Here is a 25459-nt window from a genome sequence, read left to right as displayed (position 1 = left end):
GGCCGACCCTGCGCTCCAATCGAAGGAGCCATTTGCTCCGTTCGTCAAACCCCACCGCTCCCCCCACCCCAATTTCTGGCTCAAGTTTGAAAAACCTCCATGCGTGGATGAAGGCTTCTGTAAGTCTTTAGGGGAAACCTTCAACATATGCCTGTATTTTCTATATTCTTCTGTTCCACGATACAATCTTTGATCCTGCCAGGCTTCAGATTGAAGCGTTTGTTGCCGATCATAGAGGTTAAACCAATCGGCATCCTGTGAGAAACTACAGGACGCCACAGGTGTGGTTTAGATGGGATGACCAGCGAGAGAAGCGACTGTTCGTTTGAAAATATCTGCGATAATGCTGCTGTTGCATCCGTTACAACAGAGTAATATTTATCGCTCAAGGTTTTTCTCGATGGAAACAGTGTTTTCTTCTCTCGGCTGGCGGTGGCCCTCTCCCATTATTGATCTGATTGGTTGGAGTTAGTCCATGATTGATGGTAATAGAGAGATGGTTTGTCAAGTCACCTGCCAGTTATCTTTTCCGAACCACCTGGTGTGTCAGGTTAGTAGAATCTCTCCTCTTCTTACAGTGATCTTAACGTTGCGCGAGCTTTATATAAAAGCGGAAACGACATGTCAAACTTGATGCCTTCGTCTGTCTGCTGGTATTTTAATTTTCCGCTATTCGCAGTGCTGCTTCTCTCTGTATGTTGATGATGTGATTACCTCAACTGTATATTTAAGGCAGACACAGTGGAGCTGTGAAACCAACAGAAGCGATGTTCCTGCCAATTGAATTCAGGGATTAAAGGGATATAAACGCCACCAGAAAGCCACAAATAATGCTCAGAACAGCACCAGACTTCAGCAACAGTACAAATAGGGTCTCAGCACATAGTCCGGGGCATCTAACCTCCGCTAGCTTAGCTGGATTTCTATTGGGAAGCTAAAAAGAGATTTCAACTCTCCTCCATCAGCTTCCGGGTCGGGGAAGTCCCGACGCAACGATTACCGAGTGCGGTTAGAAATGCTCAATTCCGTTCTTTTCCCTGTCCGCTCTCGATAATAACTGTTATAAACTGGCAGGTAAGACACATATGAACTTTGATTGCTTTTCCATGGAGTCATAATCATACATTTTCATCCATGAGCCGCGGAACTCTACTGCACTCGGTAATCGACTCGTCGGGACTTCCCGTCAATAGGAAGCTGCTGCAGAAGAGTGGTAAATTTAGTCAGCTTTTCAGTAGAAATCCAGCTAAGCTAGCGGAGGTTAGATGCCCCGGATTTGTGCTGAGACCCTATTTGTACTGCTGCTGAAGTTTGGTGCTGTTCTGAGCATTATTTGTGGCTTTTTGGTGGCGGTTTATATTTGGATCCATTTACTGCAGTGTATTGTTGTCGTGCGGTCGTTTCTGAGGTTGATGAAACTCCATAAATTAGCGGTCTGCTGACTTGATCTCTCAAGAGGGAGTCTAACACAGTTTCACGGTGATTTAGACCATGGATTAAACTTACACCGGAATATCCCTTTAAGAGTAAATATATAAAACCTGAATGCTTTGGCCTTTTGATAAATTGCTTCCTTGTTGCTTGTTTGCGTGTAGACGTTTGTATTTCGTCTGTCGCTGCGTGCGCTGCGCGTCGATGTGCGTTCGAGCATCGGCTCTCGGATTTGGTAGCAGCGTGCAGCTGAGTAACCCACTCCGCTGCAAGTTCATTTTGGTGAGCAGTGACACAAGCCACTAATTCCAGTCGGCTATGAATAGAAACCTGCCCCTGGCACCAGCACACTTGTATATAGTAGTCGAAGTGTCTATTTCTGCTGCTGTGTTTACTTGCAAAGTTGAAACACTCTCTGTAATTACAGAAATTTTAGGTCCGCAGTTAAAAGGTCAGATGTGAGGGATGTTTGGAGGTAGTGGCTTGTGGCTGGCAGGATGTCTGCTGCAAACATGCTGTGCGTGTGCCTGTGTGTTCGATGGTGTGTGTGTGTGTGTGTGTGTGTGTGTGAGAGAGAGAGAGTGTGTGTGGACGTTTGTGTGCATAGACAAGAGAGGAAGAACGGCCACCTTGGTGTTGAGGTCAGTCCCATCTGGCCGACACGCACACATCAGAGGTTTCCATAACTGCCACCTACCACGTGGAGCTCCGCTGTTGATTGCAGTGACGAGGTTCAGTCGCTGGCTGCGAGCGACACAAGAGGGGCCGGTTCTGTCATTTGGAGGAATTATGGAGATCTGATTATACAGATTAGTCTTTTTTTATGACGTCTCCTCATCTGCAGTTTGCTTCTGTTTCATTGTTTACCGGAGCTGGATCGCATCCAGACTTGTAGAGTTTTTTCGCCCGCAATACAAACCTGACAACCTACAGAGCCGGTTCAGTGGATCAGATCCTATCGCAAGCTGACAGCCATTGTCTGTTTTGTGCATCCCCGACATGTCCCGACTGGAACAGATGAGACAAAACACATTAAAGAGAAGACTTTGATTCCAAACTGAGATACCCTTTATTAAAAAAAACATACCCAGCGCGAGGGCTCGCCTGATAAAATCTACAGACACCCACTCAGATCTGGCTTTTGTCTCCGATGGAAATGGCACAATACAACGACTCTGCAGCGGTCACGGGTCATTTTCAACTCCGGTTCTGATCTGCAGTGATTAAAAACACAACATGGGTGGACGTAATGCTGTGATGTGTGTTAAAGTTAAGGTGCTCAAAAGAGTTTTTATCCGCTCAGTTTGAAAGAGAGACTGAAGTAAAAGATGTTAAAAAAAAAAAAAAAGTAAACACCTCAACGTTGTCACCGGCCTCCGTGCTGCTTCCGATTGTTCCCTGTTTCCCAAAGTGTTTGTGACGTCCTGACACAACAGAAAAGAAAAAAAAAAAAACAGAAAGGGAGTCAATCGCCTATTTTTAGCGGGTCTAGCTCTGCCCGTGTTTTAAACACTTGCGCGTAGGCGCTAATTTTGGTGTGAAGGTGGTGAAAGTCCTTCTGTCTTCTCTCTACGTCAGCCCACGTGTGAGCGGCAATTTTCAACTAATGAAACCTTTTTGAATATTTAAACCGCACCTGAATACTGTGGGAACATGAAGCATCACTTGTCTCAGCCCGTTCCGGAGTCAGATGGCGTATCTGCTGACATGACAAGCGACTGAAGCCTTTTCTTCTTTTATGGTTTTTGTGGTTAAAGGTTGAAGTGGCTGTCACGTTCTCTCTGCCCTCGAGGTAGACTCCCCGACTAACAAAACTTCGTTCCCGCTGCACTTTGCAGCACTTGAGTCTGGCGTCTGAAGCCACCCAGACGACTGAAGGACTGTCTCTCCTCAAAGAGCTCTTTGACTTATTACCACGACCCTCGAGACACAGCGCGGCGCGTTCGCTGTTTAACACGGCACACATGAAGGCGGGCGTGTTGCCAGCCAGGTTTGTCTTAAATCTATAATCCATCCTATTTTTGCAGTAATGATTGACACGCATGCACGCGTGCTGTGAGCCCACGTCACAACGTGCTCCACCTTCCCTGCCAAGGAAGTCAAAGGCTCCGGAGCAAACTCATTTCCTTCGTGCAGGGTGAGATATCCTATTGCCGAACTAACCGCGCAAGCTTTTGGAGATGAGGTGTGTCATTTTCATAAGACTCCCTCTCTCCTCCTTCTCCCCCTCTCTCTCTTTTTTCTTCTCATTCTTGCTCCCCTCTGAATTCAGAGGGCCATAATGTTGTGATTTGTTGCTCTTGGCGGGCGGAGACCACCTGTAAATCAAGGCCAAGCGACAGGCTGTCTCCATTCCCTTCCAAACCATAGCTTCCTCTCGGGAATGCGAGAGTCCCGAAGTGGAGTTCATTGGCTGCCGGAGAATGTACGTTTTTAAGGATTCACCCCGGGCTCAGATTCCCTCCCCGATTAACTCTCCGACTCCCAGGGAAACTTGAGGATAAGAACAGACGTGGCTTTATGCTCAGATATTACCATTGTGACTTTTTACGAGCATCGTTGAGGTTGTTCAAAATCAATACGGTGTCCAAAATGATCCAAAAAACAAAAAACAACAGATCTACTATCAGATTTTCAACCCTTAATGATATCTTCACAGATACAAACTTGATTGCCAATGACTTTGTTTGTGTTCTGTGTCTTTTTTGGGTGTTATTGAAAGAGGTATTGGTTGTTTTTTTTGGTAATAAGAAGTTTAAAATTTGGGTATTGTGACATCGCAAGTTCGCGGCCACAGAGCCTGAAAACTAAAGCTGTCTGCTGCCACGCATATCTGTTCTTGTCCACCGGCTGAACAACTAACGGTTTCATTTTGACAAGTTTAAGAGAAAGTAGGAGTGCAGCGTCTCGTCGAGGCGCCGGTGTTTTTTCCCGTGCGTGGAAAACGAAAGCGCTCTCAGCAATCGCCGTCGGCCCGGATCACGCAGTTCGACTCTTGATCTCGACACCTTGCATCCTCTCCTCTTCTCTCCCCCCCCGCCGTCTCCTCTGAGATAAAGCTCTGATAAACAGTGTGATAAACGCTGATTGCCGCGGCGGTTATGCATCCCTCCAGAAAGCTAATAAAGGCCGTTACCTTGAGTTACAGGTTGGGTTTCGTGCCTCGGGGCGCTTGGATTGAGTTGTAAAAGCTTATCTTTGCAGGTGTAAAAGTTTTGTAAATGGGTCATAAAAGTGTTGGCCAACTTCACACATGAAACACACACAAAAAAAAAAAGAAAAAGGGGGAGAGAGAGAGAGAGAGAGAGGGGGAGGTAGATTACTTCAGATCAGCATGTTTCTGAAGCGTAGTGATGAGGGCTGTAAATCTCTGCTAATATTCCACCGAGCCTTTCAGGAGGCAGCCTTTGATGTGGGTGAGGTAATGTGACCGGCAGTGTTTGCAATGTAAATCTTGACGCGGAGAAATGAGCGGTGGCTGCGCTGCTATCGCTCGACGAAAAAAAAAAAAGGATATAAAGCATCCAATCAAGGCCCTTGCGGGTCCTGTTAAAGAGAGAGAGAGAGAAAAAAAAAACAACTTCAGAGAGCAAACAACACACACACACACACACACACTTTGACACACCGCACAGACACTCATCTTTCTTACAGCCTATCATTCGGCGATGTCAGAGAGTTCATTCACGCAGACGCACGGTGTAATTTGGCTTAATATACGGTACGCAAAACGCCACTTGAACCGCACCGCCTCCGTGTGCTTTCTCCTCCACATCGCTAAAGTGTCAGTGTGTGTGTGTGTGTGTGTGTGTGTGTGTGTGTGTGAGGAATCTCTGCATGACCCGTGTCGTGAACTAGAGTTAACACGTTAAGCCCTCTGGCATGTGCTGCCTCCCTCAAAAACCCCTGCAGTCCTGGTGTTGCTGACCGTGCACACTTTAATCATAGAGCAGCTTCCTCCGACCTGCCTGGTGATGGTTCCTCGCTCCACGGCTATAATTTCCTTCCTGGGGTGCAGGGCGGGCGGGGGTGGGGGGGATGGGGAGGGGAAGTGGGTGTGCCGTGACTGAGGGGTGTCAGGCGTATGGGGCCGCGGCGTCTGGAGAGAAGGTGTCTGTCTTTGATGCGCCGCCTGAGAACGTTAAATTACACATCGGAGTTACTCGTCCAGTTTGGTGTCGGCTCAACTCAAGTTTTTCTCCCTCTCTCTCTCTCGCTCTTTCTCTTTCTGTCGGTGGTGAGAAATCCGGGGAGATTTAGTGCTCCTGACGCAAAAAGGAGAAAGCTTAAGTGGTCATTTGGGACCTACGTGTGGTTTTTAAACTTGGGTGTCGTAACCACTTGATGATATTTATACAGTTTTCCCATCTGATTAAACCCCCTAAATCATGAACGCGTTGCACGGTTTGCTTCGATAATAACGCCGATCAGATGTGTCACATTTTAAAAATAAAACTTGCGCACTTAAAATGCCGCGCAAGGCTGCTTCAGATTAAAAGCATCCACCAGAAAAACGTATGTTTTCGGTAATGGTGCATGCAAAACGGCTTGGACGTGGAAAAGATTTACAGTCTGTGACCTCTGGAAAGGCAGCAGCGTGTCTTATCAAAGGCATAAAAATCGCGTTGTAAAAAAAACGGTGCAGATATGACTTCCTCTTGGCTCCGCGGACTGCTCATGAGATCAGTTTTTTTTTTTTTTTTTTTTTTTAACGCATTTGTTCGGTTTCCTTGTAAACCCCCTTTCGACATGTTCGATGACCCGGGCATCTGTTTCTGCTGGAGCGAATTCAAAGAAAACTACCTCCGGCGCTTGGTGCGACGATGAGCCTTGATAACGGCTTCGTAAAGGGAAAAAAACAAACGGATTTATCTTGTTTGGCTGGAGAGGAACGCAGACACATTAATTTGCCACGGCGCTCAGCGTGTAGGTGTTGTATGAGAATTGGCCCTCGTCTCCCCCCCTTCTTCCTCCCCTCCTCCCTCCCTAAATGGGACCGTCTTGCGTCAGCTTTGCTATGCTATATGATTATCTGAGATCTTTATTTCGTGTGTGAAAACTGATCCCCCCCCCTTTGAAGCTCTCACTCAGAGGCAGCGCAGCGCTTCGCCAGCTCACATCAACACTCTATCTTGGCTCCATCTCGGGGGCGTCGTGTTTTACTGCTGCGCCGGGGCTTTGAATGAGACTGTTTTAATGCTGCCGGAAGGTGCGGCGCACTCCCGCGTTAAGAACTTGCAGAAGACCGGACTCAGAGTTGAGAGATGATGACTGGTGGTCCGTTTAGTTTTTTTTTTTTTTTTTCTTCTTTCTTTCTTTCTTCTTGACAGCAACAACACCACACTCACCTCGCATCGCAGGATAGGCACCGCTCCAGATTGGCAGAGTTGTGCTGCCTCGCTTTTGAAAGTGCCTCCGGTGTATCTCAGTTTACTCTTTGGGATGATGGAGGAGGAGGAGGAGGAGAGGAGGAGGAGGAGGAGAGAGGGGGGTGATGGGTATTTCCTCTCTTGAGATCTCCCGCGAGTAACACTACACCTATAAGCTAATTTGCAGCTCTAAAACTAATACGAGTTTCTTTTTTTTTCGCGTGTTATTTCACTTCTTGTTTTTTTTTTTTTTTTTCTTCAAACATCGGGGCCGTGTGTGCGCTGAAGCCCTTTTTTTTGAAACACCCCCGTGCTGCACAGCTGTTTTCACCATTAAGTTATTCGCAAACTTTTGAGCTAAATGGCTGCTGTCCAGGCGGGATGCAGTCAGTCAGAATCTGTTTTTTTTTTTTATTTGCCAAGTGCTCTACATTTATGGGACAAAGTACAGAGCCACGATGACAAGCTAAGTGTATCTTAACTTGCCAGGTACGGGGACAGCGAGGCGTTACGTGCACATGGACTGTTTCTGTGTTTTATGACGGTCGATCTACGCGCGTGAGAGGATAACGGGACACATTGTCGCTGCGATGAGGTGAGAACGATCGCTTCCCAGTTCCTGTGGCGCTGCGCTTCACCCGCTTCCTGTGCCGGGTGGCTTTCAATGCGAGTGTCGGTGACCTCGGCCGTCCTCCTGTTTTTGAAACGCCCGTGGGGAAACCAGACGTGCGCTCGGGAGAAGCAGCGGCGCTGTTCCCACGTTCTCCCGCGTCTCCGTCGCTGCCTGCCTTTTGCCCACTCGGCTAAACTGGCCTTTCATGTGTGCGTCGCCCTCCGCTTGAAGTCGGCACCGCTGCTCCGAAACGCAGTCCTGAAGGTGTTTTCTTGCCATGGGTGGAGGGGAGGGAAGGAGGGAGAGGGAGGGGAAAAGAGCAGGAGGCACCCAGCCGCAGTCCTAATGAGATTTTTCCTGGGTTTTGATGGAGTGCCAGTAGCGCTGCCATTGCTCTAGAGGCCTGCCTCCACCGAGCCCTGGCGCGCGATCAGGGGGAGCTGTCGTCGGCCACATAAATTGTCAGCCTGTGTGGCGGGTCGCGGAGGCAGACAGCGTAGAGACCAAGAGGCCTTGTGGGACTTTCCCACAATCACATACAAGTACATATTATTTGCACTTTAATGTACCCTTTCACTTTCAAACGGAGACTCGCAAGCAGAGGGAAAAAAATTGGCCCAGTGGGTCCGTGTCTGCAGAGCCGGAGCGAGGATGACGCTGGAGGCAACGTTCTGTCCTAACTCACCACGTCGGTTCTGTGCCAGCATGCGCTCACTGTCTTTTTCGTTTTCCTCGGTCCCTCTTGCTCTCAATCCAGCGGAATGAGACGTAAAACATCGCCATACGACATATATGGACCCTGACGTACAAAAAAAACTCCTTTTTTTTAATGCTTATTCTGACTCAGGCTAGCTGAGCAGAGCTACATCCCGCTCCACATTATTTCAGGGCTGCACTCAGTCGATGATGTCATCATTTATATGCATGCCGTTCGAGGTTTCGCGACCGAGGGATGAGTCGGCTGATTTAAACTTGCGGCGCGGAGCTTTTTTTCTCTGAGAGTGATGCTGGTGACGCCACGGTGTCCGGCGTGCTCCCCCCTGCTCCGTCTCCAATCATCGCTGGTTGACCTAAAACGCATCGCGACCGAAGGGAGCATCAAAGTTGATGCTGATTTAAAACTTCTGGTTAAACTGTGAAATACAGATGACGGGTGAAAATTCCTGCACTCCAGTTTTTAACATTATCACACTATTTTAAAGGCTTTATGATTCAAACTCCCGACACGATGGAGCTTTTTTTAAGCCAGCGAGGTTTCTCTGTTTGACATGTGATCCGAGCGGTGAGACACTTTCCTCACGCAATTTCCTTAAGAATGTGACCTCAGACTGACAGACTGTGCTTGAGTCAGTTCCTCCGATCTTCCACATACATATATTTATCCATATATTTTATACCAACGCACCCTTTCTCTTTGGCTTCTTGTCTTCCACTAGCAACACCGTATGAAACCATAACGAAGCTGCACGTCAACCAACCAACCAATCAATCAATTTTTAATTTTAACTCCTGTTTATTCACTGATTTTGTAATTGTTGCACTATGATGGAGTTTAACAGCACTGTTATTGATTCTTTGAGTTTGCCATAGTTGACGTTAACCAATCAGAGAGCTGCTGCTGAGTAAGCATCCCTCGCTGTCATGCTGACGTTCTCACCAGTAAGCAAACAAACTGAGGGGGGGAGGAGAGCGGTTCCCCTATTCTTAAAGGAACGAGTTGAAAAGGGTGTTTGTTCAGTAAATATTATCATTCTTTGAATATGCTAATCTCTCTCTCTGGTATATCCAAATTCATATTTTTGTAAAAAAAAACAGAAAAAAGAAGTGTGCAATTGATGAGGTTTGCCAACTATTTAGTGTCCAAACCAAACAGACCTTCGGGGGCAGTCGTGAGTGATGCAGACGTGATGTCGTAATGAGGCCGGCACACTGTGTTCTGTGTTGCCAGTCCGGTAATAAATCACCTTCTGTGAAGGGGCCTTGAACGACTTTTTAAAAACACACAGGGGCCGTACTATCCGGCGTCCTAAAGGCCCCCCCGAAAGAAGCTCTGAACGACCTGGCTGCTGTTGAAAGCGGAGGAAAAAAAAGCTTCGCTCTCCACAGAACATTTAACATCATGTCTGGGAAATTGTTTTAGCCGGTCCCAAGCGTGCCGGAAAAGATCGCTCGTTTGTTCCCTGCAGCCGGCACCTCTAACTGAATTCTGCAGAGATTTAATGAATCTGTTTGGCGCCCGAGACACAGAGACGAGCAGAAACAGGGCGAACAAACACTGCGATTACACACCGTCGGTTTCATATCAGAACAATCCCAATATCGACATTGTTTAAGCTGGATTCATCCTCTGTGGGTGGGACGGTGGAGCGGCTTCTCCTTTTGGCCTCGAACGCTCTCCCACGTTGACCTCCGACCCGTCAATTAGCAAAGGTCTCCAAAAAGAAAAAACCCATCACTGGGATGGACGGCTCTTTTTGCAGCTTCCGTTTTTTCCTTACACAAAGTTATCCTGGTCATTGGGCTCACACAGCACGTGGGCTGGAGTTTAATGAGATTCCCTTAACTATCTGCAAACGTTGCGTCAGCTGAGCCTCGTCTTTACTCCTTAGTTAAAGAAATTGCTTTGGGGGGGGGGGGGATGACCAGTGTTGCAGTTTTCGGGCAAATCCACTTTGAGCTCTTTCATTTCAAATCGAACTGAAGGGAGTGAGTTCTCTTCATTATCGGTGGCTTAACTCGCTCGTCTGATTACGTTGTTGACGAACAGCAGCGCTTACGTGCAGCTGATCATACTCTTCAATGTTAAAGACGGTGATTCTGTTAAAAATGTCAATATATTCAGTCTTTTGATGGCAGTGTAAAATAATCTGCCTCAGTGTTTTGGTCATATTCTAATATTTGATGCTTTACTGAACATAAGTTGTGTCTATTTTTATAAATAAATGTTTTTATCTTGTAGAAAAAAGCCTGAATCATTTGTCCTTTAGTGTGCAGGGTTTCTGCCTGTTTATTGCAAGACTGGTGCCCTGCTGGGCAAAAGCATCTGTGAATTTGTTTAAGTGTTTTATACAAGTAGTTATGCCTTTCAGGAATAGTGCGCAGGTTGTGTGATAATGTTAGCGAGGCTCAGTGAAGGTGGACCAGCTGTCTGATCGAGCGTCGTCCTGCTCCTTCGACCTCCCCACCGGCCTAACGACTCTCCCAGGGTGTCTTTCTTTTTAGGCGAATCTAATTACTTAATTAGCTAGTTAGGGTCTCTCTCAGAAGAATGAGGGAAAGCCCACATTCAGTGAGTAAACAAATGAGCAACGGCACAAATATTCCGGCAAACGCTGGTTGTGTGTTCATTTAAATCAATAAATCGAACAAGGAGGAACCAAACCGGATCAGGAATTCTGTCAAACCTTCCTGAGTAGAAGTGACACAACTCTGTTACGGGTTTTATTACAATTTTTTGTGTAGGTCTGAATAGTCTAACCACATCTGTTGCTTTCGCCATTTAAAACCTCACTTTTCTGGAGCCGGGCAACAGAAATGTGTGCTTCATTATTCATGCGACCAACTGACTGGTGGGACGCGAGCCTATTTTTAGAAGCTCCTCGATGTTATTTTTTTTTTGGGCACAGGACGTTCTTATCAATCACTGCCAAAAGCCAGTGAAGTTTAGAGAGCTGAAGCTCGAAGGAGGGTGGTGTCAGTGGGTCAGTCGGCGTGGAGGTGCTCCGTAGAGACCGCGTCGGAACGCGCTGCCAGGGTGAGTCCGTGTCGGATCGGGCTATCATCTGGAGACATCGGTGCGGCCTTTGGTTCAGCGCTGCATCACTTGCAGAAAGCTCGAGCAAATATTCTCATCTTTGTGCGAGTTAGATTTGAGACTTTTTTGCCTGTCATCATTACAACTAAACTGTCGAATGTGATAATCGTAACGTCGCGGGGCTGCACGAGCCGGGAACGGTGAGAAACGCGGGTTTTCTGCAGCAGTTTTTAAAAGTCTTGTTGTTTCTTTTTCTGCCTCATGTCACATTTCTATTTAGCGGTCGGAGGAGGAGGATGTGTCTGCGAACGTGTGTGTGTGTGTGTGTGTGTGTGTGCGCCTAAAGTAAAAAAACATGGGATATTTTATACACTGACCAGAGCGAACCCCAGAGTAACCCTAGCAGACTAATAATACGGCTCCCATCCATCACCACAGACAACAACCAATTAGCACATTCCTCTTCCCCCTTTTTCTCATGTTCTTGGTCAACCCCTGAGTAATTTTGGATCATTCATCAAAAAAAAAAAGAAAGAAAGAAATTCAAGACATTCAAGATGCCGTACCCGTGTGTGTGTGTGTGTGTGTGTGCGCGTGCACGTACGTGTGAGGAATTGAAGGAATGTTTATTGTGGAGTGCTTTTTATTTTTTCTGCGAGAGGCCGGCGTCGACGTTCCCACAGTCTTAACGCCCCGTTTGGATGCCCGTGTTGTGTGCCATCCGTCTTAACGGGTCAGCGCGGGGTGGAAACAACAGACAAACAACGTTAAAGCTCACCGTGGGTTTTATGTTGCAGTGGTGTAATTCTGCGGCGCCTCTGCTGACGTTGACAACCAGCGATTAACGCGAGACGGCTTGTCTCATACGAACGGGCACGATGTCGGATGAGTGGTTTATCTTTAAGGAAACGGAAGAACAAACATCCAACGACTGAAGTGAAGACATCAGTAAACAGGAGAGCAGTTCAACAGTATCAGCTGTCAGGGAAGATGAATTACCGTTCATTAAAGTCAACCAAATCCAACGTCCTGCAACTTAAACAGTAGTTCCAGAGAAAAACTGATGTGAAAAACGGATTTTCTTACATGATTTTACACAGTTGACGCGAGAAAAGTGTCAAAACTCTGATTAGACGTTGGCTGGCGTCGATCACAAACCCTACAAATGATCGTAGAAGTAGCTGCCTTTCATTTAGCATGAATGAATCGGCTGTTGGAGCTGATTCGTTAAGTGTGACCGTGTCAAACCAATTAACTGGCCATTAAGTGAGCGCAGGCATTATATCGGAAGAATGTCGCCTATTTATATAAAGCAGCTCTTGCAAAATATCAAAGTTCTTATGTAATTATGTTGCATCGTCAATAACTTTGATGTTATCCTGCAAATCTCATAGAAAACGCTGATTTCCCCGTCGTCTTAGCTTAGGACCGGGGTCATGAAGCCATATCAGAATGTGTGTTGACCCATTCATAACAACAACAAACACAGGTTTAGCCCAGGCCTCTGCTTCAGGGTATCAGTCTGACAGCCAGCCCACCAGCCAGCCAGCCAGCCAGTCAGTCAGTCCTGTGGTTTTGTATTCTCTTCCTGAGGCCACCCACAGCGCTGCGGCCCGGCCGGCACTAGTCTGAGGAGGGTGGGATCACACCATCTGACCTTCTACCTCTGTGGATTACACAGAAATCCCCTCTCACGCTGTCACAGCCTCGCCTCTGACTCACACACACACACACACACATCTATGAACACACTGGCACGTATACAATAAACACACTCTCATATCCTACGAAGCATTTTATGGAGTTAATTTTTAATCGATAAGGTTAATCATCAGTTATGATAAGAGCGTGTCAGTCAGCGCAGAAGACTTTGAAATGTGGCCAGCGGTTCGTCTTCCAATGTGTGTGTGTGTGTGTTGGACTGCGCAGACGTGTGTGTGTGTGTGCGTGCGTTTGTCAGCCCGTGAGTAATGGTTTTTCGTCCAGATGACTGTAATGCCACATGGATACCTGAGCCAGACTTTTCCATGGCGAAGCCCCCGGGGGGATCACATGTCCCTCCTAGTCTCTGTGGTATGCACTAACAGACAGAGCTGCCAGGAGAGGAGAGGAGAGGAGGCGGGAGGGGGGGCCCGGCTGAAGACAAGTCCGGCATGAAAACAAGTCGCCGAGCGTATCGCTGCGACGAACCCCGCACACGCCCAAAAATAGCCCTACTACCAGCCCTGTTTCTCCGAAATTCCCCTTGCAGGAGCCGGCGGCAACGATTTTTTGGACAATTCTTTCATAGTTTCGACTCCCGCCTGCCAGTCTCATGCTCAGTTTGTCTCCAAGTCCTGCAATTACCGTCCTCTCAAACTTTTTTTTTCCGCCGCTGCGTAAGCTCGGCGCACAGATGTCAAACTCTTTTCATATATAGATATATAAACGCTGTAATTTGGATTCGCTCTGTGTTGGACGGCCGTGCTGTGGATTCGCGCCGTTAGATGTGTTTGTTTTTTATGTGACAGAAATACGACGCTTTAACGTTATATGAGTTGAATCGATGATGTATGCGTCTCTGTTTTCTCTCTCTTTCTCTCTCTCTCCAGGACTCCATGGACGAAGCATGTGCAGAAGGGATGGCAAACGAACACTACCGGTTGGAAGGTAGGCTCCCCTCCTGCTCTTCATCATCGCTTTCTCCCCTTTTTATTTTGTTTTTGCACCAAAAGCCGCGGAAATACTCTCCGCAGTTGCACTCCAGGTACTCGTGCGGTTCCTTTCCCTTGCAGTCGTTCATCCCTCCCCCCCCCCCACCACCTCCTTCTGCTCCACACCCATCCTCTAAGCCCCAACAATGTGCCGATGAGGTCCCCTTTACCTTTCACTCCCTCCTCTCCACCTCCTCCTCCGTCTCTCATCTGCTCCTCCCCACCCCCCCCTCCAGCGGTGCTCCATTCCTCCATGTTTCCTCCCTCCCGATGTGATGTGATCCTGGATTAAGGGCTCCGGGAGGAAAAAGTCTCTCCCCCTCCTCCCGTTTAAAGACGGGATTTGATGTGAGGTGGAGGCAGAAGTGAAGAGCTGAACATAAAAAAAAAAGAAAAAAAAGCCCAGAATTTAGAAGCGTGGCCGAGAATTTTTGCTTTTATTTCTCAGCTCTGCCTCGCCGAATAGCAGACGAGAGATAACCACGTCTGATGAACGGAGTATGAAAGTTATCAAGATGGTCAAGTTGTCCTCCTCTTGATGGATGTTGGTAATGAAAACAAGCTGCTCTGTGATTAAGCCTAAATAATCTCTCCCAAATAAAACATTTAATATCTCACGTGGGAGTTTTTGCTTTAACAACGCCGTCTGAAATATCGGGTTTTTCAAGTTCAAGTTACCGAGGCAACCTCATTCACCAGGCTGCTGGCAAAGGAGAGGCGGCGGTGACACATTTGTGGATGGAGAAATGTCACAATACCAGAACTAAAATGGGCTAAATTGGGTCTCGGTCAGGGAGAGTGGCGCCTGCTCTACCTGACGGTGTAGGTGAAGTCGAGTGGAGCCTCACTTTTTTTTTTGAAAAAACGCTGTCACAGCTTGGAGCTTTTTTTTTTTTTTGAAATTGCAAAATGTTTGATTTGCGGCTCGTGCGTTAACGTCCTCTAATGAATTCAATTTGTCATCCAAGCGATTCTCGATTATTTTTTTCTTGGGAATCAGTCGCCCTCTTCTTCACACGGCGGGGCCGGTCCGTACCTCCCTCAGCAAACGCTAACCAAAATAAAGACAGCTGTGGAGGATTTTCGGATGTCCCCCGCGTGAACCGCTGTCCGTACGTCTGCGGTGTGAAAGACGAGTGAAGCGGAGATAAGAGATAAATCAGGGAGAGCGTGAGTGATGGGAAAATTTTGCTCTAAAGTCTCCTCTCTTTGGGTTTAAGGAGGGACGGACTCAATGCTGGAAGAGTCTTTAGGATATTTTACAAGCGTGCATCGAGAATACACCCTACATGGTCTTTTGTTGACACGGAAAAAAAAGTTTGCTGAAGAGTCTCAAGATGACTGCTGGATTACCGCTGCCTTACTCATGAGTACTTCAGTGTCGGTCCCTGAAGGAGAAAAGCTGCGATCACCACAAAGAGGCCGTCCCGGTATCGCCTCGGCACCCGGCACCGAGCTGTCCGAATGTATGACCCGGGGGGGGTGTGTCTGGCACTGTTACGTGTCATTCAGAAGCCAAGCTAAGCTGGGTGTGATTGTTCACAGTGTGTGGCAGCTCTCCCGACCCGCCTTCCTTTCTGCGTGTGCGTACAAGTGTATGCACGTGTGTGTGTGTGTGTGTTTGTGTGTGGCAGTGCTGCTGGATCAGGCCCGGTTTGGAGGGTGCCTGCCTCGGCTGCCCTCGTCTTGCCCCTCAGATCTGATGTGCAGCCAATCCCCTGGCTCAGCTCCTCTCATAAAGAGCCCGGCTTATGTCTGCGGTTTGGGGGGGTTGTGGGGGGCGTCGGAGGGGGGGGGTGGAGGAGTGATAGCAGATTACTGTTACTCCTCCCGGCATTTCATTAGCTCCGAGATAAGCATCTCGCCACCATATTGAGCCTGCTACGGAACAGATTTGCCCTCGCACACAATGTTCCCTTTGAGCACCTCAGATGATCAAACAGCGGGACCCCAAATGCTGCTCCTCTCCAAAAAGTTGGTAAAAGCTCCCTGGGATGATGCCTTTCATTTTTTGGCATTTCCCCCCCCCCTACCCAGGGATGAGACAGGTCCGCTTTGATCTGCTTTTGGATCAGGAGGAAAGAAATTGGGCTGTTGTGTCTGCTCCGTTGGCGAGCAAACAAACAGTGTTTCAGATTTGACTTGGCTTAATTAATTAGTGATTCTGTTTTACAGCCGGTCTGATCTTCTTCCAAAAGGTTTGAGAATGGGGACTTCAAAGTGTGGCGGGAGGGAGGGAGGGTGAGGAGAGAGAGGGGTGTGGTCTGCGTCGGTTGGTTTATGGGTGTGTGCGAGGCCTGCGGGGCTGCGATTGGATGAGGAGTGGAGAGGGGGGGAGGGCTGCCGTTCGATGCTAAGCGACCAGCAGTGTCACTAGCTGCTGCGAAAAAATACTCCTTAACATATATGAGGACGAAGCCACGGCGTGTCTGGGTGACTCACAAACGAGCCGACGTGCACGCCTCTCAGATCTCAGGGGCTGACTGTGTGTGTGTGTGTGTGTGTCTGCGGTCTGATGCGTCAAACAAACGCTGGATTTCAAAGCAGGAGCAGGATATCCGGTGGCATTACATCTGGGCCGACGTCCAGCGCTGAAAACCGAAACAGCGAAACCAGACGGTGTCGGTCGTGTTATTTCTGTCCAGCGGGGCGGACCACCTTACAACCCAAATATACACCGGCATTAATGTCGAATTAACCCCGAATGACACGGTTATAATAAACTCAAATCATGTTGAAAGGCCACGCAGATGTGTTAATTGGATTATTATAATGGATGAGTTAGTAAATTCCAAGTGTGGCGCAGGGAAAAAGGTGATTGGTTGAAACAGTATAGATTCACACGGTGTAGAAATGCTGTCAGGCTCCACGCAGGTCCTCAGTTTAAGCGCATGTGACGGATCAGCGCTCCCTCCGGACCGTCTGTCTTCACCGTATGTCTGGATTGTAATGTACGGTGAATGTCATCCCGTGAAATGATGAGCTCTGCTGCGCCGAGCCGGAGGACTCTGGGGTCTCCTATAGGCCCGTTTGATGTTGGCTCGCCGTCTCTCCGCTCCACCATTTATATATCCGAACGCCGCCTAATATTCTCGCATGTTTTAGACATGTTAATGGCATTCAGTTTCATGTTTGACATCCCCCTCATAGCGTGAACCCGGTGGGAAATATATATATTGTAGCTAAGAGCTTCAGAACTGTTACTATACGTGTGACTGATGGAGCGATTTTTGTGTCTCCATCGGAGAATCTGTCACAGCTTTAGTCGTATTTTCCGTTTGCATTCGGATTGACATTTTGGATTGCAGCTCCGCTCTCTGATGCAACGACTCACCGACGTGAAAACACTGCAAAATAAGAGCGCTCTTTCAAAAGTTCAATTGGAGTACCAGATCTCTCGGCTCTGGTACAAATGCGGTTTAAAATCACGCTGCAGGTTCGCTGCAATCGAGCGGCCGGATGACATTTACATCAGGAGTGTGTGATCTGCAGGTTGCATTGTTTTGAAGAACATGTCGATGACGCACTTTGTGAATGCGGGCAGCGATACACAGTGGTGTGCACAAGGTGAGGGGCCCAATTGTTGAAAAACGCGTGCTAAAGTGCCCTCCTGGGAGCCAAAACGCGTGCTAAAGTGCCCTCCTGGGAGCCAAAACGCATGCTAAAGTGCCCTCATGGGAGCCAAAACGCATGCTAAAGTGCCCTCCTGGGAGCCAAAACGCATGCTAAAGTGCCCTCCTGGGAGCCAAAACGCATGCTAAAGTGCCCTCCTGGGAGCCAAAACGCGCGCTAAAGTGCCCTCCTGGGAGCCAAAACGCGTGCTAAAGTGCCCTCCAGGGAGCCAAAACGCATGCTAAAGTGCCCTCATGGGAGCCAAAACGCATGCTAAAGTGCCCTCCTGGGAGCCAAAACGCATGCTAAAGTGCCCTCCTGGGAGCCAAAACACGCGCTAAAGTGCCCTCCTGGGAGCCAAAACACGTGCTAAAGTGCCCTCTTCTGAGCCAAAACGCATGCTAAAGTGCCCCCTTGGTTGGCAAAACACTAAAGTGCCCTCTTCTGAGCCAAAACGCGCTAAAGTGACCTTATTTTCGCCCCTGCCCTTCAAAAAGTCTGTGAACGCCACTGGTGATCCAAAACCTGTGAGTTTGGTCTGCGTAGGTTTTATTTTCCAACCAGGAGCACTTGAATGCGTGACACATGCTTAATTGTTGGATGCTAAACTCGGAAGTAGAAGCTTTGCAAGGAACACTTGAAGGCGACAACATGTCCTCAGGTTATGACTGCACCCAACGTTTCTCATCCTCAGGCTTTCTCTTTTATCTTTGTGTGTGTGTGTTGTGTGTGTTGTGTGTGTGTGTGTGTGTGTGTGTGTGTGTCACTGCAGTGGCTTTGCCCCCGGAGAAGACAGACAGCTGCTGTGTGGAGGAGAAGATGCAGGAGAGGGACGGCCAATCTCCCGCAGGGCCGCAGAAACAGCTCCAGTTTGAAGTGAGTGTCAACACCGAACAGGACGTTTATTACTTCCCCCCTCTGGATGAAACTAGGGCAGTGGCGGGACACACAAATGCACGGCGTCACACTCACACACTCGTACTGGATGATACTAATATCCCGCCGCTGTGCTGTTTCCAGGAGTTGGAGTGTGCCGTGTCTGTGGAGGAGGATAACAGGCAGGAGTGGACCTTCACCCTTTATGACTTTGACAACAACGGCAAAGTCACCAGAGAGGTAACGATCTTCTGCTGCCAGCGCTGATTAATGTGGAGGGATGGAGGTTTAATGAATGAATGAGCAGACGGAGGTATTTATTGAGTTTCCTCGGTGGCAGACCTTAGTAGGACACAAGTATTGCAGTGTTGTGTTTGTCATTTAAAACAAGTCAGTTTTGTCAAAGTTCGTTCCATCAACGAAAATGAATCGTACTTTTCTGGACACGCAGATTGGAAGTCTCCGAAAACTGTTTTGGTCAGCAGCTCACACGCTATAAAACACCCTCATTTAAAGAATTTTGTCCAGTTCTGGCATCGCCGCACCCAAAAAAAAAAAAAAAAAAAAAAAAAAGAAGAAATCCAGGATAGCAGTCACGACTCTCTAACCCGATCTCGCCTCCTGGGAACCAAACCCAGCGACAGCCGTGCGTTTTCCCGCTCCTGCGAGGTACCTTGTGGCTTGTGTCTGCCTGGTACAGATCTGAGAGAACATCCAGAAAGGCCCGTGTTTTTTTTATGAAAAACAACTTGAAACAGCGCAAAGAGACTGGAGCTGTCCTCTGTGCGGTTGGCTGTGCAGTTTTTTGGCATCGCCTGTGGCTCCATGGCTCATGAGACGTCAGGCGGCGGCTTGGAGGGGAGAGAGAAAAAGCTTTTTTTTTTTTTTCTCCAACTTTTTTTTTTTTTTCAATCCCTTCACACAAATGAAAAAAACGAAGAAAAAAAAAACTGAAGGAAACCAAAAATGACGCGGGAAGCTTTTATTTTATTTCTATTTTTGTCATTTCTTTCTTTTTTTTTTGTCCTTACAATGTGTCTATTTTCTTGAAACCAGTATGTGGAACCGGTCCCCTGCAGAATTCACGACAGTCCTTTTTGTCATGACTCAGAGCTGAGCTGCTGTCGGAGCCTTTTGTGGCTAAATTCGTTGCACTTCTGTCAGACGAGCGCTCGTAATGAAGCTGTGTTGCTTTAGTAAAACACTAATGAGATACAGTGGGACTCGGTCCATTTCACATCTGTACCAGGTGATTTTTTTTTTTATTATTTCTTATGGATCATTAGAATTTGGTTTGCTAGGAAAAGATCCAGAAGCAACCCCAGAGGGAGTCATTAGCTCGGTATGGCGGATGACACCAGTCTTCTGAACAGCCGCGAGAGACTTCAAGCTTTAAGCGCTTACCTTTATTCTGAAGTTTTACCTTATTCACTTTTAATTTGAAAGTATTTAATGATGATAATCTTAATTTCATTTTGCTATCACTCCATTTCATTGCCTCTTTAGGTTTGGTTTCTAAAATGACGCCATACTCGTGGACAAGTTTACACATGCATCCCTTTGTGCGCCTGCGACTGCAGAATCTGTACACAGCTTTCTCGCAGATGTAGTTTGAAGAGGCATCGAGGGATTAAATAGAGACAGTGTAGCGCTCACACGACTGTACCGCGACTCGTATCGGGCCCTGACATCTCGCTCAGCCTCCGCTGTTACCGCCGAGACGTTTTTCTTTTTCATGAATTTATAACTTGTCTTCACGCCGCGTCTGATCGCTCCGCTCAGAAGGCTCAACTAACACGACTGACATCAGCGCGTTTCTCTCTCCGCCGTTGTCTCTGTCTTTACATTCCTAGCTAGCGTGAAGTTTATCACACCGAGTTTTAATGCGTAAAAACTACAGAATATTGGGTTCAGTCGGCGTAGTGACGAGAATAGCCCCCTCTGTTCCCCCTTTTTTTCTTGTTTTGTTTTGTAAAGTAGCTTCATTGAAAATCTGTCTCTGCGCCGACGTCTCCACGAGAACCTTTTTTAAGCTTTTTTGATCAAGTGATGTTCTAAAAATAATCTCTCTTAAATGAAATAAAAAAAACTTAACCTCCACCTCCCATTCTTCCTCCAGGACATCACCAGCCTGCTCCACACCATCTACGAGGTCGTGGACGCCTCCGTCAACCACTCCCCCAGCAGCAGCAAGACGCTGCGGGTCAAGCTCTCGGTGGCTCCCGACTCCAGCCAGCGGTGGAGGAGCTGCACGCAGGGCGCGGCAGGTAAAGCTCGCGCCGGCGCGGTGGGTGGGGTCGCGGGGTGAAGACGAGAGGGCATTTTCGGGGGTCCCCCCCTCTTTGAGTTGCCTGCTGTCAGCTCACCCAGATATGTGTTTGTTGTCACGCAGAAAGGCGTCTGCTTCGGGCCTGTCAGAGCTTTGTTCCTCGCAGTCTCGGCGTCGCTCCATCTCTCCCACTCAATGGGGTTCATTTTTAATGATGGGGGGAGTGACAGAGCTAAGAGAGGGCCCCCCCCCCCCCTCCCTTCCTCAGCGCCTTCAAATACTCTGAAAGAAACCTTAAGAGATGTGCCGAGTCCTTTTGATAACCACAGCCATTTTTCTTTTTCTCCAAAGTTCCCTTTTTTCCCCTCTCCTTTCCCCCCCCTCCGTTCTCAGAGCTGCCGGGGAAAATATAGCTGCGTTCAACTTAACTTTTCTCACTGACGACTTGGTAAACAAGCAGTCAGGGAGAAAATATCTCCAAAAAAAGTATATATTCCTGTGTGTTTGTGTCCTATTGTTTCGGCTATAAATACCCGTCAGGAGATTCAAACAGAGCGAGCTTTGAAAAAATATCGCCGGTTGCCTTCATGCTAATTTGAAACCGCATCAGATCTCGCTTCTTTAATAAACTATTTCTGAGGTCTGCATGTTTGTTTTTTTTTTTTTTTTTTTTTTTATTTCATTCCAGGCCTTATACAAGGCTGCGAGTTGAAAATAGAATAAATGAAGCATTGTTGTTTTTCCTTTTTCTATAGATCTTCAAAGTAAAACCCCCGAAACAAAGGTTGCTTTCTTCTGAGGCTTCTGTGACTGTTGTCGTGTGTGTGTGTGTCTCTGTGTGTGTGTCTGTGTGTGTGTGTGTGTGTGTGTGCCTGCTCTGTGCATGCAGCTCTCTTTGATAATAGCCTCCTGTCTTTCACACATACACAGACATGTCCCACCCCAGAGAGAAAAGTGACAAGTGCATAGAAGACCCCAAGAGTGCAGACAAGAAGACTCGAGCGCTCCTAAGGTAAGAAATCCCACCTCCCTCCCTCCCTCCCTCCCCCCTGCACACTTCACTCTCGTTACGGGAAGAGGAAGTTTATTGCGATTGTGTTATTTTTTTAATTACGTCACAGATCGTAACACCCTCTTCTGGAAAACGCTCTCAGTCCGAGTGGCGAGGAGCGGTGGTTTGTTTGAGGAAGGATTCACACTTGCGAGCTGAGAGTCATCCTCTACTCTTTAATTTAGTTTCGCCCCAAATGTGCGTCCGCGGCGTTGAAGGAGGGGGAGTTAACAGCTCGGGGGAGGAGGGGAGGGGGAGAGTCTGCTCAAATACTCCCAGTTAAGGTTTCTGAAACCTGTGATTTTCCAGTCACAATCTCACTTCTCTAACAATTACCCTGCTGCTGCCTGATCATAAGGAGCACTTGTTTTACTTTCTCCAAACACTCCCCCACTGAGCCTCTCTGGCCCAAACTGCTACCTAATGAGAGGTGCCGCTCGTGTCCACAGGCGCCACCACAGTGACCACCACACCCAGCCGGGCTGCCAGCGCCACTGTGTGGATGAGAACCTGGAACGCAGGAACCACTACTTGGACCTGGCAGGCATCGAAAACTACACATCCCGCTTCGGAGCCGGTGAGTGGACCGGGGCCAGGGGTGTGGAGGCAGGGTGGTATGGTGGTGGTGGGGGGGGGGGGGAACACAGACCGGGCACCTTTGAAGCTGCGTCCAGGGGCCCTCATTACTGCGGCACCTGCTTGGAGCCATTAGGTGGAACTAGCAGCCCACTGCGCTCCTGGCCAGCACAAACATCTGGGCCCGGGAAGGTACAATACATCAAGTGTTCAAGGCTAAAGCCCATCAACAGAACGGGCTGTTGAGAAGTGAAATATTAGGTCTAATAAGCGGGCGGCCTTGATCTGACGCTCGGTGATGACATGTGATTATTTTAATGTAGGAAAGTGCTAACAGAGATCTGCTCCGTGTCACGCCGCGTCCCGCTTATCCGCATGAAAGAAAAGAACCTGAAGCGAAGCTGCCAGGATCTTATCGTGGAGCCGCTCAGTGGATCTGTATTACTGAGCTGCTGGCACAATAATTCACGCACATTATGGGTTATTTTTCTTCCCTTTTCTTTTCGGGGGTTTTGAGATAAAGACTTTCAACACCGACCGGTTCTGCGATTGAGCTGTTGTTGTTGTTCCTCTGCAGCCTTGACGTTTCTAATTCCATGTGTCTTGTCTCCCGTCGCAGCCCCCGCCGCCGAGCCGACGAAGGCCGAGCCTCAGACCCGGCCGTCCAATCAGACCCGCTCTCGCTCCCACGAACCAGAAAACGGACACTCCCATTCCCACCACCGCCGCCTGCAGACCGCCGTGGAGACCCCGGACGGCCTCCACCCCGTCCCCCGCACGCGAGGCCAGGACTCGGGCAAACACGCCCTCCGCTCTCCTAAGGCTCACAGCCGCACGCCTCCCGCGCAGATCAGCGGCAAGGTGATGAGAAACCGGGGCGTGCCTCCTCCCCCAGCGCTCCCCAGCCAGACCCCGCCTCACCAGTCCACGGCCCCCTACCGCAAGCACAAGCAGCGGTCCAAGGAGAGCCAGGGCTACAGGGCCCTGGGCTCCCTGGCAGCTCCAGGACCGGTGGTGGAGAAAGAACACGTGAGGGACCTGCCCAGCGTGGTGCTGTACGACGGGGGGCTGGCTCAAGTGGTGCAGCGGCACGAGCACCACCACCACCACGAACACCATCACCACTACCACCACTTTTACCAGTCCTGAATTTAACCACTTTGCCTGGGACGACTCCTGCGGCCCCACAAAACACCGACCAGGCCGGCCAGACGCTGAGCGGTCACGCGCCGGCCTACCTTAACATTGTGCAGCACTGCAGTGGACACAGGACGCGGGGAGAGGAGGGTTCATCGGAGGGGGGGGGGGTGTCCCAGCGCCGGGAGGTTATTAATCAGTGTTATCGAGAGGTTTGTCAGACAAACAAAAGCTCGGGTGTGCAGGAGGACAGTGATTCAGGGCCGCAGCACGGCCAGGACTGAGGATCGGGGTCTGGGGCTACAGAGGAGGCACAGAGGGACAATTTAATAGATCCCAGAAGTCCAACCTCTCTCCCCCTCCAACACCCAGTGACCCTCCACCTGAAGAACTCTCCGGCACCAAACCAGCACCACAACCTTTCCAGACCACTAAGCCAAAAGGTTTTTTTGTTTTTTTTTGTTTTTGTTTTTTTTTTAGGAAAAGGAGGGACGAGAGGGAGAAAGACTGTGACGTAAAGATGAAAATATATGAAGGAATATAGGTGATAGGAGAGCAGGGCATAGTGTGTATATGCTTGTGTGTGTTTGCGAAACAGTGTATGAACGTGTGGGCGTAGCAAGAGTGTGTGTGTGTGTGTGTGAGTGTCACGACACTGGTGTCTGTTGAAAAACCACTTGAAGTGCGCTCATGGGTGCGTGAGTATTTAAAGCAGGCTGTCAGGCAGGTGTGGTTTTTTTTTTTGAAGATGAAAATGAAGATTCTGATTCAAGCACGCAAAAAAAAAAAAACAGGGGAAAGGAAGATGTTGAAACGTTATAAAAAAAGAAGAAAAAAGAAAAGACGAGATCCCAAATCCGCTGCTACCTCTAATTGTATCCTAATTGTTGTTGTAATGGTGACTTTGAAGAAAAAGAAAAAAGCGTTCAGAGGTTATTTTTCAAAAATTACTTCGAAACTTTTTTTGTTTTTTTGTTTTTTTTTATTTCCGGAAAGAAATCGTCTCAAACATCTGCAGTACTGAAGTGTCGAATGGAAAAAAGCTCACTTACTTTTATTAACCAACATTTACTGTACATAAGGTATATATTGTTATCAATTTTATAAGCTTTATTGATAATGTGATATCTTTGTATTCACGATCGGGAAGCTTTTACGTTTTTGTTTGTTGTTTTTTGTTTTTTTTTTCCCCCTTCACAGCCGCATTTTTTACAAGACCACTAGGAGCCTCGTTCTGAACAGAAAATGTACGACTGTGTTGCTCACTCGGCCTCGCGCTCCTGTTTCAACTTGTCTCGGGTACCAAACTGTGATCTCGTTGTAACACCTCGAATGGCAAAAAAATCCCAACTCTCAACAGTGCTGTCCAGCTGCTCGACCTCGCATCGCATGCGAGTGCATATAAGCTCGACTGTCCGACCGTGATCAGAGATGGAGACGAGGACAAAAAAACGAAGGAGCTATAAGCTATAATTTATTGGCCTTTATGCTGTTGATGTGGACCGGTGTACAAGTTCCGGTCCAGATACCCTGATTGCCGTTTAAAAATGCGCCCATTATAAAACTCTTGTAATGTTCCCTGACGGCAGACAATGCCTTCTTTTTTTGAAATTTGAACTAGCGGATCGTCAGCAGTTAGATCTCATGTCCTCGGTCTCATGATGGACTTGAAAAGCCAAATCCGACACGGTGTTATCGTGACGTCAGAGCTTCTGGCGTATCTGCGTACAACTGAAACCCTGCAACCTCCAGCCGGTTAGAGGGGTTTGTGTGTTCATTCATCAGTCTGAAGTCTGACCTTTTTAAGAGAGTGTTTTTTTTTTTATGCAGGGAAGTGTTTTGCTGAGCGTGCACCACCGTTCTGCTCCGGCTCCGCTGCTTTTACCTTTCGGGCTTTCACGATGGCGCTCCACGCGACCAGCCGCCCTCAGCCTGGTCTGAGGGGGGGGTCGCGTGGCTGCTCCCTCCGGTTCAGTGGCATCTTCCTGTCCCCTCCTCCCCCCGACCCCTCCTCAGCTGTCAGCAGGTCTTTCACCGTGCCGCCATGTGGCCTCAGCGCTCAGCCAACAAGGCTCTTG

At 48.4% G+C, this 25459-nt stretch overlaps 1 protein-coding gene across 1 annotated transcript in view; it reads left to right on the top strand.

Annotated features, from left to right (window-relative positions):
* Nucleotides 1-24716, top strand: part of nkd1 (NKD inhibitor of WNT signaling pathway 1) — a 34521-nt gene extending 9805 nt beyond the window's left edge. Inside the window, exons 4-10 of the mRNA XM_030415362.1 lie at nucleotides 13759-13816; nucleotides 18245-18348; nucleotides 18493-18588; nucleotides 20468-20615; nucleotides 21548-21629; nucleotides 22118-22245; nucleotides 22864-24716. Of these exons, the coding sequence (XP_030271222.1) occupies nucleotides 13759-13816; nucleotides 18245-18348; nucleotides 18493-18588; nucleotides 20468-20615; nucleotides 21548-21629; nucleotides 22118-22245; nucleotides 22864-23393 (1146 nt within the window). The 3' untranslated portion in view covers nucleotides 23394-24716. The remainder of the gene's footprint in view (nucleotides 1-13758; nucleotides 13817-18244; nucleotides 18349-18492; nucleotides 18589-20467; nucleotides 20616-21547; nucleotides 21630-22117; nucleotides 22246-22863) is intronic.
* Nucleotides 24717-25459: the final 743 nt, after the last annotated feature.

Source organism: Sparus aurata, chromosome 4 (genome assembly GCF_900880675.1).
Source record: "Sparus aurata chromosome 4, fSpaAur1.1, whole genome shotgun sequence".
NCBI classification, from domain to species: domain Eukaryota; kingdom Metazoa; phylum Chordata; class Actinopteri; order Spariformes; family Sparidae; genus Sparus; species Sparus aurata.
The sequence above is the reverse complement of the archived record's forward strand: the minus strand, read 5'-3'. Positions and strand labels throughout refer to the sequence as shown.